This window comes from Lichenostomus cassidix, chromosome 26, assembly GCF_008360975.1.
Source record: "Lichenostomus cassidix isolate B80296 chromosome 26, HeHo_3.0, whole genome shotgun sequence".
Lineage (NCBI taxonomy): Eukaryota > Metazoa > Chordata > Aves > Passeriformes > Meliphagidae > Lichenostomus > Lichenostomus cassidix.
In genome coordinates, this window is record NC_139506.1 from 1,008,377 (window position 1) to 1,028,501 (window position 20,125).

General features: G+C 48.3%; 2 protein-coding genes across 2 annotated transcripts in view; both read right to left on the reverse strand.

The window, feature by feature from the left end:
- Positions 1-11,157, reverse strand: part of IPO9 (importin 9) — a 38,466-nt gene extending 27,309 nt beyond the window's left edge. Inside the window, exons 1-3 of the mRNA XM_085083076.1 lie at positions 10,972-11,157; positions 791-852; positions 67-153 (exon numbers count right to left, since the gene is read on the reverse strand). Coding sequence (XP_084939202.1) covers positions 67-153; positions 791-852; positions 10,972-11,122 — 300 coding nt within the window. The 5' untranslated portion in view covers positions 11,123-11,157. The remainder of the gene's footprint in view (positions 1-66; positions 154-790; positions 853-10,971) is intronic.
- Positions 11,158-18,938: 7,781 nt separating this feature from the next.
- Positions 18,939-20,125, reverse strand: part of KDM5B (lysine demethylase 5B) — a 55,850-nt gene continuing 54,663 nt past the window's right edge. The window contains exon 27 of the mRNA XM_085083035.1: positions 18,939-19,798. Within this exon, the coding sequence (XP_084939161.1) occupies positions 19,661-19,798 (138 nt within the window). The 3' untranslated portion in view covers positions 18,939-19,660. The remainder of the gene's footprint in view (positions 19,799-20,125) is intronic.

Consider the following 20,125-nt stretch of genomic DNA (forward strand, 5'->3'; position numbering starts at 1 on the left):
CCTACAGAATTAATATTCCTGATGGATAAAGTGTTCCAAACCAGATAATGTGAAACCAAGTCTTACCCTTTCTGTGGTCTCTGGAGGTCTAAACTTTTCAGACTGAGAGCACCAGTGAGTTTCCACATACTGTTTCAGAATGACAGATGCCAGCTGTATCAGGAGAGAGGTCAGGGATGAGGAACAAATCCTGCAACCATGGCAAGGGTCACCCCTGAACCGTTTGCTCAGCCTCCCATCCCATCACACTACTTTTAGAGGGGCATCAGGACTTGCCAAAAATGTAAAAAATCCATGAAATGGACCAAAAAAGTTACTGCAGTAAAAAGAACTGCTGGGTATCCACTGAGCAGCAATGGCCCGCACAGCATTGACCCAAGGCAGCAGCTTTAAAAAAGAACACGATATAGGTCACAAAGTAACTAAAGAAACACAGAACTAAAACTTCCTTTTCAAGCAGGAAAACATCTACAGAAAAAGCTTCTGCAAAGACAAGCCACACTTCTGCCTGCTGATGTCAGCCACCCACCTCCTAAGCTGTATCCATTCCCAGTACAGTATTGTCTCAGGACTAGGTTTATTAAGTCCAAAAAGCAGTTATTTTCAAAAAATGTGGGAGTATAACACCTGAATAATGTTGAAAGAAAAAGACTCTAGAGAAATTTAAAAGTACGTGGACAAACAATAACAGAAAGCTACTTCCAATTTTTTACCTAGAAACATGGAAGAATATTTTAAAAATCCAGCAAATTACCATGAAAATTCTTCCTGCAGTTCCAGACAAACTCACCTGCCGGATGGCCAGAGCTCCCTGAGGATCCACAGTCAGTTCTGCTAAATGAACACCAAATTCTGCAAGGAAAAAAAATCCAGACATTGGTATTGTAACTTTTATTGCTACACAGCAAAAGTCATCAAGATTTTTGGAAAGACATCATACCAAGAGAGTGACTCATACGCGGGAAGGAAAAGGCAATTCCAAAGCACAGCTACTCAAATGAATCATGGGCATTAATTCTCTTCTGTGCTCTCCACAAAAACTTCATTTATTATCTTGGCATCTTATTTCCTTCTCTTGTGGTCAAAAAATTTTGCGATGCAGGCTAATAACAAGCAAATTATTTAAAACTCTAAAATTATATATAAAAATCTGATTTCCAATGTACCATCATTACTCAAGTTCTACAGGCAAGATGCATGGAAAAGATCCAGGATGGAGGAAGACAGCAGCAGACTGGCAGTCAGCAGTCCCTTTCTGGACAGCCTGGGTTCATCCACAGGGATGCAGAGGCATTGCTTCAGCTGCCCCAGCTCACCCCTGCTGACTGCCCAGGACACACTGAACGCCTTCCCGAGCAAACCCTGCTCAGCACAGCGACACCAGGACTGCCTGGACAATCCTTTGGGCTGCAGGACCATCTCCAGCAAAGAATCTGTCCAGATTCTTCTTGTGGCTTCCTGCCAGGCAAGCTCTGTGACAAAGGCAAAATTCAAACACTTGCAACAACTCTGTTGATGCTGAGCACAGGAAATAAAAGGCAGGAAGAACAGCTGTTCTGGTATGGTAAATCCATACAACTCAATAAATGTGCTTAAAATTGCAATTTTAAGTTCCAGACAGCTGATAACTGTCCTAAATCCTTCATTTAATTTCACTAGTCTGCTTAAGAACGTATTTGTGATGTTTTAGTTCTTAGAAGCTAAGGAGTAGAAGTTATGCCCTGGGGTCCTGTCAGCACACTGCCTCCTGCAGACAGGCTAAACGTGCTGACAGCATCTCTGACAAAAACAGACTGAAAAGTCTTCTCAAAAGGAGTTCTGCAGCTTCCCTCAGCAGCACATCTGAGTGCTTCACAGACTGTTATCGAGTGTCTGCTAATACCCACCTCACTGCTAAGAGGCTTTTCTGGGTTGGGAGATAATTGCTTCTCGCTTTCCCAAGCACACAGTGAACATGCCCAGTTCCTTTACCCTTTCTTCATAGATCATGCATTTAAGAAAGAGGAAAATAACCCTCTTATCCCAGCTGTGAAAGCAGGGAGCCCCATTCCAAGATGTACTTAACATAATACTTCTCTTAACTGAAGCGGTAATTATTCTATGTGCTATCTGCAATTTCCATGCTCAAGTATGGCACTGCATTTCAGCTCCATCTTTAAAGAGTAAGTTGGAAGGGTATAAAGAGTATAAATCGAAATGTAAAAAGGGTAAAAATAGGTATAAAGGAAGCCAGAGTAATTGCAATGGCTTCATGCAGCTACAACTCAGTACTCTATTCCAAAATTGTTAATTTGTTTACATTAATGCATTTGATGTATTCCCTCTGCACACAGTGCTCTGCCTGTGATTTACAATATTTAGTTTCTCTATTTTCCAACACCTTAGTTCTGCTCCCCAGGCAGACTGCAGTGCAATCGTTGGGACACCAGACATGTACTCACTGCTGCAATGACCAAGAGTTCTGTCATAAAACCCCCTTGGGTCTGATAATGAGCCACTGACAGCCCCCCTACACATAGGTTTTCAGCCCTATGTGCTGCTTAAAATATCACAAAACTGTATTTTCTTAACTGATAAATTACCATTGTGGCAAATTCCTATCAGGAATCCTGCTGAACTCACGATTATTCATACCTAGCACTTGTCTAAGCAATAAGCCAGCTCTCCTGTCAAACCAAAATCAGATGGATTTATCAAGAACAGATCATATAAAACAGTACTAGTTGTGTAGCAACTATTTATCTTATTATGTAATAGACACTGACAAGCTGTTTAATGAGCTGCTCCAAGAATCTTTCCAGGGACTGATCCTTGCACAGCTCATTGACTCCTCTTTTCCCAAAGAATTGGTTTATTATTGTTTTTTCTCCCAGTTGACTGGAAACTTTTATCTTCATCATGGGTAAATGCAGTTCAAATAGACCTTAACAGGCATTTCGTTCACTTGTATTTTGTAGATTCAAGATACCAGAAACACCAAGTCTTCTCCCCAAGACAAAGTCTGTAAACCCCAAAGATTAGAAGCTTTTAATGAAGGGCCTGGCATAGAGAGCACTTAGCGAACACATTTTATCCCAGCTCTGCTTCTCTTCTTCATTAACCTCAATATTAATAAAATCAAACTCCTTCACAACAAGCTCTATCTACCATGTAACCAGTTTACATAACCACTCCCAGCTTTTTTGAGAAACTAAGCCAGATGAACCCAAAAATTAGTAGTAAGCAAGCAGGAAGGAATAAATGAGCAGAACTTTCTACTGAATCTTTGCACCTACCTGCCTTGTTGAAGTGGGTCAGCACTGCCCAAGTCCAGCTCAGCACATCCATGCAGAGTTGGTTCAGGAGCTGCTACAGGTCCCTTTCATTGTCTCTGCTGAGGGCAGAGACAGGGCAAGGTGAAGGAAGGGGCTGTGGCAGCTGCTGCAGCCAGTCTTGGTGAACCCAGGTGGCCCCATGGCCACTGACACCCCAAACTAAAGCAACACTTGTTCTGCAGAGGCCAGATCTCACCACCACCACAGCAGCACCAGAAACTGAGTTCCTTTACCCAACACTCGCCCACCCTTGTGCATCACGATCCGCAGCCACACAGGCACAGATGTTTTCCACAGGACTGGCTTTCAACAACTTTATCATCATAAAGCAACTTAGGTTGAAAGGGACCTTAGGAGATCACGCAGTCCAACCTCCTGCTCAAAGCAGGGCCAGCCACGAGATAAGACCAGCACAGAACAGGATGGAGATCTGCAGACAGAAAAGGAGAAAATACCAAGCAAGAATCTAATGCTTAGCCAGAGTTCTGACACTCTACAAATGTGCTGCTTCGAGGAACTTCTTCATCCTCCATCACAACACTCAAGAACTACTCCAAAAGCACTCCTTTTGTTAGCACACCCCTAAAACTGCATCCATATTTTCCTCATTTCTCAGCAAAGGATAGAAAGATTGAGATCAGTCTTCTCCAGCAGCTGTGCTGGTTTTAAGGATCTCCTTTGAAATTCCTTCTTCACATATTCTAGCCACACTCAACATATCTGCAGCATTGCACAAAGCAAACACCAGCATTTCCTGTTGTGAATAACCTTTCTTCCTGACAGGCAGTGTCATATGCTGCAATGTGGCCATTTCTTGTTTCAATTTCCCTGTTACAAATCAGTTCAATGTAAAAGTTTACTCCTGTTAAAAATTCAGCTCAATCCACCCACAGGACTTCCATGCATTTGTGCCCATCACCTGTTCTACTACAATTCAAGTTACAGCCAAGAGAGGACCATACAACAATACGTTGTGGTCATGTCAGTATATTCTCCAGAATCCCTCCTTCCAAACAATGCTCACATTTATGGCATAAAATCATGTATTTACAGAGTACCTGATGCAACACTGAGATCCCTCTCAAAGCCATATTAAAGCAGTTCTGTTGGCAAGTAGCTGACCATAAGCAAAATGCTGAATGAGGGAAGCACAAGTGATGCTACACGTTTTGTGCTATCATGGTACCTATAGCTGTTCTCCTGCTACAAATGGACAGCAAACTGTATAATGAAAATATCATCAGAGAATCAGTGAGTTCTAGAGCATCAAATGAGTTCTAGAGCGTGCTGAGCCACCTGCACTGGAAGAGTAGACAGTGAAAGAACACTTATAAGACCCATAAAGCCAATCTTCTAATCTGAAATCACGTTAAAGTCAAAACACCAGTTGTCTCCTAGACAGGACTAGTCTCAAACAAGATGGACAGGGACCTTTGAAGAGGGTCAGCATGCCCAGACTGTAACAGGAATCAATCTGCCAGGGTCAGCACCATCTTCAGGGCCACCTGCACATCTCAGCTTCTGGCAACCACCTTGCAAAGGACAGAACTGAAGGCACCTTTTCACACACAGGGTGTCACAACATAGGCCATGCAGAAGATGGCCTTATGAATGCCTTTTCTACCTGCAGGGACACAAACACCTAAGGTAGACAGGCAAAAGAAAGGCAATTCTCCTGCCTGGAGCCATTCATCTCTCACCACCACATTTCCAGAGCACAAGAGCCGATAGCTCAGAGACTTACTATTGTCACCACAATACATCAAACCTGGTATCTAACAGGCAAGCAGGGAACAGTGTTTTCCAATGTCTGAGAAGCTGGCATTAAACTTCTTCATCTGCAGAATTTAGAGGATTGTATGGCAGACACTGTTCCTCTCCATAGGGTGAAAGCTATTCAACAGATTTGGACTCCATGATCCTTGTGGGTCCATTCCAACTCAGAACAATCTGTGACTCTCAGAAGTACGAGTCCTCCTGCTGGATATAAACCCCCTTCAGAGTGCCACTGCCCTGCTCTCACATTCCATGAGATGACTTGGCTTCCACACATGCTCTCCAACACAGTAAGACTAGAGGAAGAGATCATTTTTCCACAGCGGGTAATTATCCTTATGACACTGGCAGTAGTGCACACATGTACTCCACCAGGGTGGTGCCTGGTGCTACCTGGATGGACCAGATAAAAGGAATAAAAACCCCACTTCACCAGCAACACATTGATAGCACAGTCAAGCTAAGTTAAACACACTCACAGCAGCACCACTACACAGCCTGCAGCTCTCATCTCTCTGCCTTCCCCCTGCAGTCTCAAGCATTGCTTTTATTTATGTTCCACTAAAATCTAGAGACAGCAAAGGTCACCAGGTGAACTCTCCTCTTTCCAGAGACTGACATTAATGCGTCTCCCATCCCCAAGCTGCCAAGTGGTGCCTGTTTCGTCAGCAGAGAGAAGATGCAGAAGCAGGCGAGAGACTGAGTTGCTGAGGACATCTGGCAATTGCCAAAGGGTGACATGGCAGGAAGAAACTGCCACCACATCCTTAATCCAGAGGAGACATCCCATGTTCCTTCAAAGCCCTGTATGGTATCAGACAGGAGACTCCCCTTGAACAGTTCAGCCTGTTCTCCCTAAGTAGCACCAGCCAGATCCACTGTCAACCTGCTTCAGGGAGCTCAACTGCATCCTCTGAACACCTGAACCATCCTGACCTGGCTAAAATCTGCCTGGAAGACAGGGTAGCATACATCACACAGGAGAGCAAACAGCTGCATTGGCTTAACCACATTATACAACACAACTTGTGAGCAGCTTAGGAAAAGTGGTGGGGGCAGAGCAATGCTGCTCCAACACCCCCAAGGAAATGTCGGCATTAGGAACCTCCTGAAGTGGGTGTTATATCCAACCACTGTTTCAATGGCTCTTGATGAGTTTTTTCCTCAAGGAAAGTTAAATAATTTTTAAACCATTTCTGCTTCTAACATCCAGCAAGGTTGAATTCCATAGTTTGCACACTGGGGCAACAGCCTAATTTTGCTTGTTTCAAATTAATTTTCCCTAACAGCCCAGGATATTCCATGACTCTCAGTTTTATGAGAAGTCACTCAGTGATCTCAGTTTTATGAGAAGTCACAAACAATCCCTCCTCACTCACCTTCTCTGTAGTTTATTATTTCAGGGCCTCCATCTCTGCTAACCCCTTCCCAGGCAGAAAAAGTCAATAGATTAGGTCCTTTGAGAACAGAAGCTTCTCCCCACTTCTGTGAGTGTCTGTGCTGTCTTTCTACTGCCCTGCTGGATCCCCCCCAGAGCAGCAGGCCAGTAATGCATGCAGCACTGGCTGGGGAAGCATGAGGAATTTATGTCCCGCTTTGTTCTCTGTTCCCTCCTTAACGGTCCATTTGGCTTATTGGAGCATGACAGAGCAGTGAATGGGTATTTTCAGGGAACTCTCCACACAGACAATAGGATTTCTTCTCCCAAGGACAATAGTTAGGACCGCCTATAACTTTTTAGGGCATTAACTGAGCTGTGTCTCCCTCCCCCAACACTACTCTGCTGACCAACACTGACCTACACCTCCTGTGTTCGCACTCAACACACCTTGTGAAATCATCCTGTAATTTGTGCCAGTGGTTCTCATACCGGCCAGACTGAGCAACACTATCAGCAACTTTGTCCCACCACTATTCATTCCGTTCCACATCATTTGCAGATGTGCTGAGCAGTCCAGCTTCACCTGAGACTCCTGACCCTGCCAGTCAGGAGCTGTGCTCAGCAGCTCAGCTTCTTCAAAAAGTTGCAGCAAGTGAACCTTCAAAGAGCTTTTGGAGAGTCCCAGGACTCCTTCAAACAGTTCTTCTGCCACAGCAATTTCATGTGCCAGTCTCTCACCTTTTCAACTGCTGAATTTTAACTGTAACAGGCAGTGCAAAACCCACACCCACTCTGCTGTACCTGCCCCTGCTGCTCCCCAACTTGGAGCCCTCACTAAAGGCTGTCCCATGATTACCAACTTAAGATTTAGCTCGTCCCTAAGTGGCAAGTTTTACAGCCCACAGTAACTGAATATTTGAGTCCCTCTAAACTCTGGAGATCCATTCTTTAGCACCTGCTGTTTATGGCAAACTGGTAAGTGAAACTGCTTCTACTGAGGCTTCAACCTAATGTGGATTCCCCAACGTGTCTCCTCTACAGGCCCTTCAATGTCACAAGTCAATTCAACAGCAGCACAAGGCATTTGGCTCTTCTGCAGTCTTTCTGTACTGAATGTACCTTCCCAGGTCAGTCACTGGCTGGCTTTGAACACCCCTGAAACGTTTTCTGCTTCTGCAACATTTGAAAGCACTGTAAGTTTTCATGTCTTCAACTAGTTCTTCCTCAATCTCCTTTTGCCCTACTTTCATTTGTTTTGCATTAAAAGTGCCAACACTGGTGCTCCTTCCCACTGCCTTCACTTCTACTTCAGCATCTTCTTCATGCTGCTTAATGATACATCTTTTGCTCTTTTGAAGTACTTGTGACACAACACGATCTACACTTCTCTACCTCAATAATATGGTGCTGGCATGCACCAGATTCCTGCATCTCCTCCTCTTCCATTTTTGCAAGCTTCTCCATAGCAAAGACAGCACAGAAAGGAGAATACAGCTTTTTCTTCCCATGCTGCTTGACTGGGACAAGACAGGAGGAATCAAAGGTGTGCAAAATAATTCCCTGAAAGAGACCTTGGGAGGTTTCCAGTCTAACCCCCATGATCAAAGCAGAATCTGCAGCATCAGATCAGGGTGCTCAGATTTTCTAGGCAGATCTTGGAGATAACTCAAGGATGGAAACAAAACAGCTTTTACACCCAATCTGCTTAAAAGCTCTTTATATCTAGTCAGAACCTCTTGTTTTGGGTTTGTGCCCATTTATCCTTCATACTCTCTCACCTCTCAGTGTCTTGACAACCTCCTCATAGTTACCAGAAGCTGCTGTCAGACCCACCCCAAAACCCTCTTGCTTCCACAGTGGAAAAGTCCTTAACCCCAGCACCACCTCATGTGGCTGTAATTCCCCCGCCAAACTGACAACCCTTTGCTGAACTCACTCCCCCTTGCTGCTGTGCGCCTCGTACCCATGCCAGGTATTCCAGGTGTGGTCTAACAAGCACTGACTAGAGGGTTGATCACTGCCTCCAACAGCCTGGGATGCAGGTGGCCTCCAGGGCACACTGCTGGCCCTGTCCAGCTCACTGGCCACTGGCATTTCCTGGCCCTTTGTCACAAAGCTGCTCCCCAGCCAGGCGGTGCCTGACCCACATCCCAGCAATGGGTTCTCCTGTCCCAGGAGCAGAATGTGCCATCTGTCCTTGCTGAATCCCTCTGACTCTGTTGCTGCAGGGCTCTCTGAGTGGCAGCCCTGCCCTCAGGACATCAACCGCCTCCTCTCCAGTTTGGTGTCACCTGCAAACTGCTTGTGCAGGTGTCCTGCAGCCTCCTCCAGGTCACAGGGACAGGTCCTGCACCAGACCTCAGAGTTCTGACTCTACAACCACAGAGACGTATTGGGGACTTCAGTGTATTTGTAAAACCATGACAAAATAGAAGAGCAGGTGACTCCATTCCTCTTACCCTAACATCCACTAAATGCAATTCTGCAGTCCTGGGCTCTCAAAGGACATCCGACATCCATTGCCCAGAGTCCTCAGAAAACATTCTTCTCTGGAAATCTGTCACCCAAACAGATTGTGGAAAGGTTCAGACGCTTTGTGGAAAAGTTGCCACTGAAGTAGGAGCTGTGAAGGCCAAGGCTCTACAGTCAATGAACCTCCCTCCATACTTGTGCTGCTGCAATGCCATCAAATCACTCAATAGAACTCTGAGAGCTGTGGGGGCAACACACAGAATTTCTGGTAATGCCAAGAAGAGCCACACTGAGTGTGGTACAAGCACATTACAGGAATGCACAACAATAATTTTATCCAACAATTTGCCTTCCTTCACTCCCAGAGCAGCACAATCACAACATCACTCTTGACCCTGTTTCACCCTTACACTTTCCTTCTTTGTACCACAAACTGTCTCTGGTTACACTTCTAAGCTGAAGTTCAGGAGCAGAAGGAGATCACAAAATACTTCACAAAACACCTTCAGATTAGCACAATCAGACTAAAGGTAAGGCAAAATTGCCAGGAATTTCCAGGCCATCAAGCCGCCAGGCCACAGGCAAAACTTCAGGCCCAGGATTGCAGTGCTGCACTCTCCAGCTCCCATCACAGCAGATCATCTGCAAATCTTCCAGCGGTTTCTACAGACTCCAGTCATTTGGGCTGAAGTAAAATAAAATGTTAGCATTAATAGGTTTTAAAATGTAGCTTCCACACAGAAAAAACAGCCAGTGCATGAACTAACTTAGTGCCACCACAAAAAGCCAAAGAAGTAATGGAATGACTAAGAGACACTGCTTGAACTAGGGGTGAAATCTCTCCTTCCAAACCCATAATCCAGTTGCCATCCAGCTCCACTGTCCTGACTGTCCTGAGCTCTCCATAGCAGACAATGGAGCCCTAGCACTGGAGTTTCACACTGGATGAGGGCACAGCTACATTCTGACCACACGCAACCTCAAACACACACTGTACAGATGACAACCTGCAGGACATGGACACACACAAGGACACACATCCGGAGGTGGAGGGGATCCCTGTGGGAGCAGGACAGGGTCTGCAGACAGGAGGACTCTCCATGACCCTCATCTGAGCAACCCTGGAAACTCCAGCAGAGGTGGAACAAGGCCTCCAGAGCAACAGTCCTACTGCTTCACCACCCTGGTCCCTCCAGGTCCTACCCCAGGTGAGCTCAGAGTGCTCCTTGGTGCCCAGTTCTCACACACCATCCCAGAACCACTCACAGCCACAGCCCTCCTGCCCCACCGACCAGAGCACTGCCCTGAACACACCCCACCGTGACCCCACTGCAGGCAGGAGCCACCCCATCCCTCCGGGAACCGAGCCCTGCAGCGGGGCAGGGCCGCTCCAGAGAAAGGCAAGGAGCTACTGGAGTGGGTCCAGCGAGGCCACAGAGATGATGAGGGGTCTAGAGCATCTCTCTGATGAGCAGAGATTGTGGGTTTGTTTAGTCTAGAGAAGACTGAGAGGGAAATCTCACCAACCCATACAAGCACCTCCAAGGCAAGTGCCAAGAGGTTGGTGCCAGAGTCTCTTCATTGGTGCCCAGCGACAGGACGAGGAGCAATGGCCACAAACTAAACCACAAGAAGTTCCACCTCAACATGAGAAAGAACTTCTTTACACTGGGGAGGAGGCAGAGCACTGGAACAGCTCCCGAGGGAGGTCACTCTCTGGAGACCTTCCAAACCCACCGGGACGTGTCCCTGTGCCACCTGCTCCAGGGGACCCTGCCTGGGCAGGGGCTTGGACTGAATGATCTCCAGAGGTCCCCTTCAGCCCCAAACAGACTGTGATTCCCTGTGAGACATCGGGCACACACCGACAGCCAGCAGGAAACCAGCCTCAGCCGCCTGCTCCCGCCGGCCCGAGCGAAGAGGCTGGAGGTTTCGGCCGAGGCCAAGACAGCCATGAGGCGCCGGTACCGGGAACGGCTGCGGCGGCAGCCTGGGGACCCCCATCCCCTCAGCGCGGCCCTCACTCACCCTCCGTCACCTCCAGCACCTTCACCTGCTCCTCAGCGGCGGCTCGCACCGCCTGCACCGGGCACAGGATCCCCGTCAGCGTCTCCACCAGCGCCTCCTTCAGCCCCTGCGCCACCGGCCCGGCTCCGGGCCCGCCGCCGCCTCCCGCCATCGCCGCCCCTCCGCGGGCCGCGCGCGCCACACGCACCGCGCGCCGGGAGGAGGAGCCGGGCCGGCACCGCACACAGCGCCCCCTGGCGGCGCGGCGGACCGCGGCGGAGCGGCCATCCCGGGTCAGGAATGCGTGTGAGTGTCCCGAACGTCCCAGCTCGGGAGTGACGGCCGGGAAGGGCTGGTGACACACCGGGGTGGGGCTGGAGAAGGGACCGTAGTGCAGCACTCCTCTGGGACAAACCTCCTTGCTGTAGTTCCTGGGGATCAGCACAGCCCAGCGCGGGAATGAGGTGAGAAGCGGGCAGGGATTGTATGGGGAGAACCGAGAGCTCCCAGTGCCCTCAGAGCCTCCGAGCCACCTCCGGAAGGGTCTGAAAGAAGGGACTGTGCGTGAGAACTCATTGCGTGGAGATCGAGAAAACCACTTTAGGGTCAGGGTGGGGAAACCTGTCCAAAAAATGGTAACCCCCAAGCAGGACCCTGGACATCCCATCGGCCGGACCAACACGGGAGGATCAACATGATGGAACCAGCACTGGTGATTGACTGACTGATTGATTGATTTCTTTCTCTCTCTCTCCCTCTCCCCCCTCCCCCAGCCTCTTTAATTAATTTCTTCCTTTTCCTCGGGGTAGGGAGGAAAAACTTTATCCAAACCCCACTGCTATGGCCTTATATAGTAGGTCAGGGATTAACACAGCAATTTTCATGACAAGTGTATGATTTACTAATAAAACTTTGATTTTTTTTTTTTTTGTGGACCCTCTGGCTTTTGTCCCTTTCCACTATGAGCATTTAGTGATCTTGGGTACTCCCTGCCCCATCAGGGTGGGACATCACAGGGGGAGCAGTTACTGGGGGCTGAGGCAGTGCCCACGATCTTGTGGAGCATCCAGTACATCCAGTGAACCCCCCGGGCTGCAGGGACCAGTCACAGGGCAGGAAAAGCCCCTCACAACCTCTTTTCCCACACATAAATGTGGTGAGCAGCCAGCATGAGCCTTGAGCAGCCCACATGTTTTCTACAGCTGTTTATTTAGGAAGTAAAAGCAATTTTACAAAGCATTACGAGAATTAAACAGTGGTATTGGCACATACAAAGAGGGCTTCTTACCTGGGGGACGGTGATGGAGTTGTGTTTTGGGATGGGGATAGCAGTTCCTACACACTGTGGGAAAATACTGGGAGGTTTTCTGAATCCAGTGATGCTTTGGTCATTAAATCCCCAGGAGTATGACAGTAATGTGTCTACAGACACAGTCCAGTACCAGGGGTGAGCCTGGCAGCCACGGTCACAGAACCACAGAATCATTCAGACTGGAAAAGGTCTCCAGGATCATCGAGTCCAGCTGGAGTCTGATCCCCACCTTGTCATCAGCCCAGAGCACTGAGTGCCAGTCCAGTCATCCCTTGGACACCTCCAGGGGTGAGGAGGACTCCAATACCTCCCTGAGCAGCCCCTTCCACTATTTAATCACCCTCTCTGTTCAAGAACCCCTGTGCTGCTGCATTATGCACCCTTACCCATTTCCTCATGGGGGAAATGCCTGTTTCCACTGAGAGCTCATCAATATTCCACTCACGGTGATGGATGGCGTTCCTTGCCCATAACACCTCCTGTTTGAAAGCTCTCGAGGGTTATCAAGTGACACCTGGTAACAGATGTGCTACCAGCAGGAGTATTTAGGGGTTAATCTTGCACTGTCTAAATGCCCAAGGCCAGGTTGGATGGGGCTTGGAGCCACCTGGGATAGTGGAAAGTGTTCCAGGGGGTGGAACAAGATGAGCTTTAAGGTCCCTTCCAACCCAAGCCAGTCTGGGATTCTGCAATTCCATGCATATAACTTTTGCAATCTGAAGATTTTCTGTAAAAGCAGGAGCAACTTGAGATACTGCACAAACCCAAGCCTGGCTTCAGCTCCCTGCAGGCACAGTGAATGTCCTGCTGCCCCCCATCCTGCAGCCCCACAGCTGCCCCACTCCAGCCCCACTCCAGCCCTTCCCCTCTGCCAGCACAGTGCTGAATCACCAACAGAACCCACCGGGGCAGAACCTGCCTGCCCAGCATCAACCCCCAGCCCTGCTGGAGCCCCCTCCTCACCCTCCCTGCCTGCTCTCCAGGCCTGGGCAGCTCCTCCAAGGGCAGCTTTCCATCAGAAAAGGCAGCAGAGGGGACACAAAGTGCCTCTGAAACTCCTCCGTGCTCACCTGAGACACTGCCCAGGCAGCTGTGGTGGAAGCAATCAATCCCCCACCTCAGTTACACAAACTTCCCACACGTCAAGTTAGATTTCCTTCTGCAGAAGTTGGGCTGATGAGCCCCATCTTTCCCCCTAAACAAGCAGGACCAGGGGCTCAGGCCTTCCCAGCACTGCCCATAGCCCAAACAAGCCTTGCTCTCCATGGCAGAGCAGACAGACTGGACAGCAGAGGCCATTCCCAACCAGAGGTATGGGCACAGCCAGGACAGGCTGGGATTTTTTGTGGGGAGAGAAGGAAACATTTCAGCCACACTGCTCAACCCAGACTAGGCTCTGCCTTGTGCAGCACAGCCTGGGAGCTCATCCTGTCCCCTGCCATTGCTGTCCCCAGAGAGGTCTCTGCAAGGGGAATATTTTATTTTTCTCTCTTGTTCTTCCCAATCCAAAATGCTGATTCTGGAGGAACAAATACATATTTATATAAGTGTAACTTCTGCAAGCTGAGGGTCATCACTCATCTCTGCACTGTCCCAGGATTTTGGCTTACAAAAACATAAGTTTATGGAAAACTTAAGCGTTTCTGCTGCACCAAAATCATTGAGGCAGGAGTCCAGGTCTCTTCTCCCAGGGAACAAGGGACAGGACAAGAGGAAGCAGCTTCAAGTTGCTCCAGGGGAGATTCAGGTTGGGTATGAGGGCAAATTTCTTCCCAAAAGGGTGGTCAGGCACTGGCACAGCTGCCCAGGGCAGTGGTGTAGTCACCATCCCTGAAGTGTTCAAAAGATGTGAGGATGTGGCACTTGGGGACATGGTTTAGCAGTGAACATGGCAGTGCTGGGGGAATGGTTGGTTGGACTCTATGGTCTTGGAGGGCTTTTCCAACCCTATTGATTCTGTGATTCTCTGATTCCATCACACCAGGCTGTCGCTGGCTCTCAGTGCTGGCTGCCAACATCAGATCTGAAACACCTCTGCAAGTATCTGTCAGGAAGGGACAAAAATTATCACAACTGGAACTGTTTCCTCTGCCTTACAAACCTGTTGCAGAAAACAAGGACACAGTCTGGGGAGAGGAGAGCTATCCCAGAGCAATGCCAGTCTAGCCCATCATCCTTGTAGCTGAAGGGATGCACAACCACTCCCATTGTGCCAACTCATTCTTCCGTATTTGTACAAACCCCATTTATTTGACTCTTCCAGGCTTTTCCAGGTTTGAATTCCCACCCGTTTGAACATTCCACAAGCTCTTCACAGGTTTCTGCAGGGATCCCTCCTACAAAGTCAGCACTCAGAGCTTGCTGGTCAAACACTGCACTTCTGCCTCCAAGCCCAACAGTTCTGACAGTCATCCCTTCTTCTTGACCTGCTTTAGGAAGGACAGTTCCCTCACCACAACGAGACATTCTTGGCATGCAAAGGTATTTTATGATGAACTCCCTGTTTCCCCCTGTGCTGTTTCAGCTCACAGGCAAAGCACACGAGCTCTGAGCTGCCCCAACAGACCTAGGCCAAGGAAGACCCCACAGGAATGTGGCATGGGACTGCTGGAACCACCAAAAATCCCCCAAGAAATATCAGGGCAGCACATGGACCAGGCGAAAGATCAGTCTACATGGTGTTAGCCCAGCCTGTCCCCTGCTTGGTTAAAATTTAATCCCAGATAGCAACAAAAACATGAAAACCCAAAATCACAACAGACACCAAGGCAGCCCAAACACCTGACCCACACTCTCCAATACTGGTTTTATCTTCAATAAAGCCTGGACCATGGAGAGAGTCTTCAAGTAAATTCCACATTTGGTAGACAGGGGGCTGCTGGTTTTCCTTATACATTTTTAGAGGCTCAGGTCTCCCAGATTTCAGGGGACAAGCACACACAGATATATATATATATATATATATTATATATATATATATTTATATATATATATATAAAATCTGGCCCAGTATTATGATAAACAAACAGCCAAATTCATCTAAAACACTTTTGTAAGCAGTTTTTCAGAACTTGAAAACCTGAGGTGCACAAGGAACCTTTGTGATCCTGCACCTCTGAAGTTAGGGTACGTCACTATTTCCTTTCAACCACCTTGCAGCAACCTTGGTCTCAGCGGAATTTTGGGCCTGGCACTCTATCACATGATCACATGGGCTTTTCTTTTTGTCATAAAATACTTGCTCCTTCTACCCAAGACCTTTTTTTGCTGGAACTCCCTGATCCCAGTCTTGTGTGTCTCTAAGAGCAGCTGAGTGTTGAACCTGCACTTCTATTCTTCTCCTGTGGCTGCTTTATCTTCTCTTCCAGACAGACTTTTATCTCCATTGATGTTGCTCTTGGTGAGCTGCTGTTCCTTCACAGACTGACGTGTTCACATCCTCAAGGAGTGCTCTCAGTATGAGACTTGTTCCCCTCTGAATGAAGGATAATGCCGTTTTTCAGGGCTGTACTTCAGCGACTCAGAACAGCACACTCATTTCTAGACTCACAGAAGAGCTGCCTCAACTCCTGACATTGCTGTGTGTGGATTCTGGGGACAGTCCCTGAATCCTGTGTGATATGGGTAGTTGTGTCATACAGAAACATCTCCTGCAGCCAAAACATTAATCTTTGCAGTTTGTTGGTATTTTCTGTGCCCTGGCAGCTGAACCCCTGCTGGAAGCCCCAGTTCCCTGAGCTGCACTGACCCTGGAGCAGCCCAAACACCCAACAAACACTCTCCAACATTGGTTTTATCTTCAGTAAGGCCTGGATGATGGAGAGTCTTCAAGTAAATTCCATGCTCTGTATCCAAAGGATAAGGTCATAGAATCACAGAGTCCCAGACTGGTTTGGGTTGGAAGGGACAGAATAGCCAATCCAGTCCCACCTCTGCCATGGGCAGGAACACCTTCCACTATCCCAGGCTGCTCCAAGCCCTGTCCAGCCTGGCCTTGGACACTGCCAGGGATCCAGGGGCAGCCACAGCTTCTCTGGGCACCCTGTACCAGGGCCTCCCCACCCTCACAGGGAGAATTCCTCCCCAATATCTCCTGGCAGTGGGAAGCCATTTCCCCTTGTCATGTCCCTCCATCCTTGTCCCAAATCCCTCTCCAGGTCTCCTGGAGCCCCTTTAGGCACTGGAAGGAGCTCTAAGGTCTCCCCCACAGCCTTCTCTTCCCCAGGCTGAAGATCCCAGCTCTCCCAGCCTGGCTCCAGAGCAGAGGGGCTCCAGCCCTTGGAGCATCTTTGTAACACCTAAACAGGGGGAACCAAAGCCCTGCCTCTCCCTCGGGTGAGTTATTGGTGCTGTGTGACCACACTGGGCTGTTCTCATGCTCCCAGGGTATGACACAACACAGGGCACCTCCCAAGGACTAAAGGTAGCCAACAGGAACAATCTCAGGGTCTTGGCAGGCTTTAAATCAGTATTCAGCCTCAAATCCACAGGAAGGGTAGCTTCACATTTTCGTCCTGTTTTATGATTAAACTAACGTAGAGGCCACAAACTATTCTTGTTAAATAAAGAATTAGGATCCAAGGAGGGTGATGTACTTGGTTGCTACATTCCAAAAATAAATAAAATAAAGCAGCAGAATGGGGTGAGATAGATTTTTTCTTGTTCTGGCTTAGCCTTTGGAAATCTGAGGCGCAGAAAAGGAGGGGTGAAAGGGGCAGCTCATCCCTCCAGACTCTGAGCATGTTTTTACCTCATCACCCTCCCTGAGGACAAGGAATATGCAAAGAGCACCACAGCAGAGCCCACTCCAAAGTGAACAGATCTCTCTCTTGTTTAACAAACTCAAACTCCAATTTCATCAAGTCTGAGCATCCTGGCATAGCAGGCACTGTCACCTCTGCCAGCCTCCAGCTCTCAAGGGGTCACAGCTGCAGCAAGAAATAAGATGCCAATCCCTCAGCAGTCCTTGAGCTGCAGGCACAGGTCATCCACGAACCAGGGTTTCCATTTCTTGAAAAATTTCAAGCAACAACGTGGTCATTTCCAAAAACTTGTGCTCCAATTCTACTGCACTCAATAATGCTGATGATAAATGCTGCTGTTGGGACCCCAAAGATCTCCTCTGACCCCCCGGGTCCCCAGAGTGACAATGTTCCATTGGTCCTTTAAGGAATCACCACACTGAACTTAACTGCATCCCATTTCCTCTGGCACTTCTTGATAAACAGCAAATTCTACAATGGAAAAAAATAAAGTGGACACAGAGAAACATCAGTAACGATTCAGCTGCATCAGACACTCTGCCAGCTCCATTTCCAGCTCCAGTTTGTCTGTCTGTCCTCTCTGAAAGCAAATTATGGAGCAGTTTTTTCCCACACCTTGGACTGTTATCTCAGCATTGCACAAAGATTCTTCCAAGCAAAAAGAAAAAAAAACAATTTTCAAAGCATCCTTTTGGTACTGAAATAAAAAGGACCAGTCATACCATGGAAGCACAGACACAACTCATGTACATGGGCTCCCCCACCCCACAATTTTCAGACAGATCATTTGGGCCAGGCTGAAGATTCTTTTAACAGTTAAAAATGAATGTTTATTAAAAACCCAAACCAAACCCTGGGGGACTGAATTCCTGCGCAGTTCTGATCCCACCCACAGACTCTCCATGCCACCACCAGCCACAGATGCTCCAAGGCTCTGTTCTACCCCAGTGACTCTGTGCACTGCTGCCTGTGGGAAGAGGGGCAAAACCAGCAGGGAAAAAACTTCACAGCAAATTTTTCCTAGCACTGAGTGGAAGGAACACCAAGCCCACCATGGTTCCAGAGAGGACAAGCTGTCACACAGAAAGTGCTCTCCCTGACACAAAGATCTCCAGCCCTCCCATCTCCCAGGACTCCAGAAGTTCCACCTCTGGCAGGCCTTGGAGGGACATCCCTGTCCCCAGGCCGTTTCCAGGCTATTGCTCTCCAAGGGATTTCAGGTGCAGCCCTGTGCATGAAGTGCCTTGTGGGGCTGAACACCCAAGCTCTGCTGTCAGAGGTCCATTCCCCTCTGGCAGCACCATGGTGCCACACCTGCAGTGCTCCAGCTACTGAACAGCCTTGGGCAGAACCAGAACCAGTCCAGAAATCTCCTTATTCCTTAGGCCTCTGGGCTAAATGCAGGCAGAAACAGCTGAGGAAGTCTGCCAACAGGCAGAGCAGAGCATGCTGTGGCCACCAGCCTGGGCTGTGCAGAGCCAGCTCCCTGAGGGCCACAGGGAAGGTCACTGTGGCCACCAGCCCTGGCTCTGCGGCCACCAGCCCAGGCAGTGGGGGGAGGTCTCTCCTGTCACAGCTGGGCAGGGCTGGCAGGAGAAGTTGTCCCACAACTTTGTCTCCTGTGTGAACCCCACATTCCTGCCCCTGCCAAGTCCCAAATTGTAGTTTCAATTCTTCATGCACTCAGCAGGCAAATAATTTCAGCATTGGAAAAGCTTGGCAAAAATGTTGGAAAAGATTTTTTTTTTTCTTTTCGTTGTAACATTTTGACCTCCCTCCTCCTTCCAAACCTGAGCAGAAAAGAAATACCACAGCTTCTGCACTGCTTCTTGGGAAGGTGAATTTTTCTTGGTGAGAAAATCCATTAATGCAGTGTGGATTCAGAGGGAAATAAAACTGCATTTCAAACTCTCTAAAAACACCAACATTTAATTTTATAACATAACCAGGGGTTTATTCCACAATATAAACTGCAACATTTGATACAAGCTACCCAAAAAAGGAGAAAGCCAAAATACAGCTGTGGCAATTACTTTACAGATTTTTTTTTCCTGTCTTCTACATCACAGGGCCCTCAGTGACACTAGGATCTAACATTTGCTGTCTGTACATCAACCAATGCTAGAAGCAACACGCTGTTCAATTGTCATTCCAGTCACTGAAACCAGACATAGAAGTTATTGCTCAGATAAATAAACCTAGTCTACGAAAAACAAAGTGGAAAAAAACTAAAGTCTCCAAAGAGTTAACAGAGTAAACAGGGATTTCCTCAAAAGAGGATTATTGGAAAATTCATGGTGCAGGGGTTTTTTTGTTTGTTTTTGCACCCAAACCAAGCTGAATTAAATACGCCGGTAAATCCCAGAGGTAACTGAATGCTGTACAATAAAGGTGCATGTGTCAAATGCCTTCCCAATTGGTGAAAACCCCTGCAAACAGTCAGCATCTCAAACCTCAACAACCACAAACAGATCAAGGGAAAATACAAAAGTGTCAAAAATTGTTTTGAGTTCTGGAAAATGATCCCATAAGGATAGTAGCACCATATGCAATCTGGTTCTTAAACCAGCCCCTGTGGCTTAACTGGAAAACTGGGAACCTTCTGTACTCAAGTCCTGAAGGGTTTTTGGGGGTTTTACTTCTGGAACTGGGTGTCCTTGCCGGCGCAGCTGGCGCAGATGTAATCCTCCTTCTCTGCCATCTCCGGGGAGATGCCCACACACACCTGGTGGAACCACTGGTTGCAGCTGCCATCACACTGGACCCAGTCGACCTGGTGAAGAGCAGACACAGGGGTCAGAGCAGGGCCAGGCAAAGCCCCCCACACTCGTGGGTCATCCTGGGGCTCCTGGTCTATTTACATGAGAAACGTCCTGTTCCACAGCTAGCTGGTGCTGGATATTCACTGTGCTTCCTGCTCTCTGGGGCTGTGGGCAGGGCACACCCTCCACTATCTCCCCACTGCTTTCCCACCTCACACAGACTCAGCCATCCCTCTGTTCCATTTTCAGCCCAAATGGGCCTGGGGAGAGCCCCAGGCACTGCCCTCACCCACAGAGCCCATCCACACCTGTATCCCAAGAGCAGCAATGGACAGAGT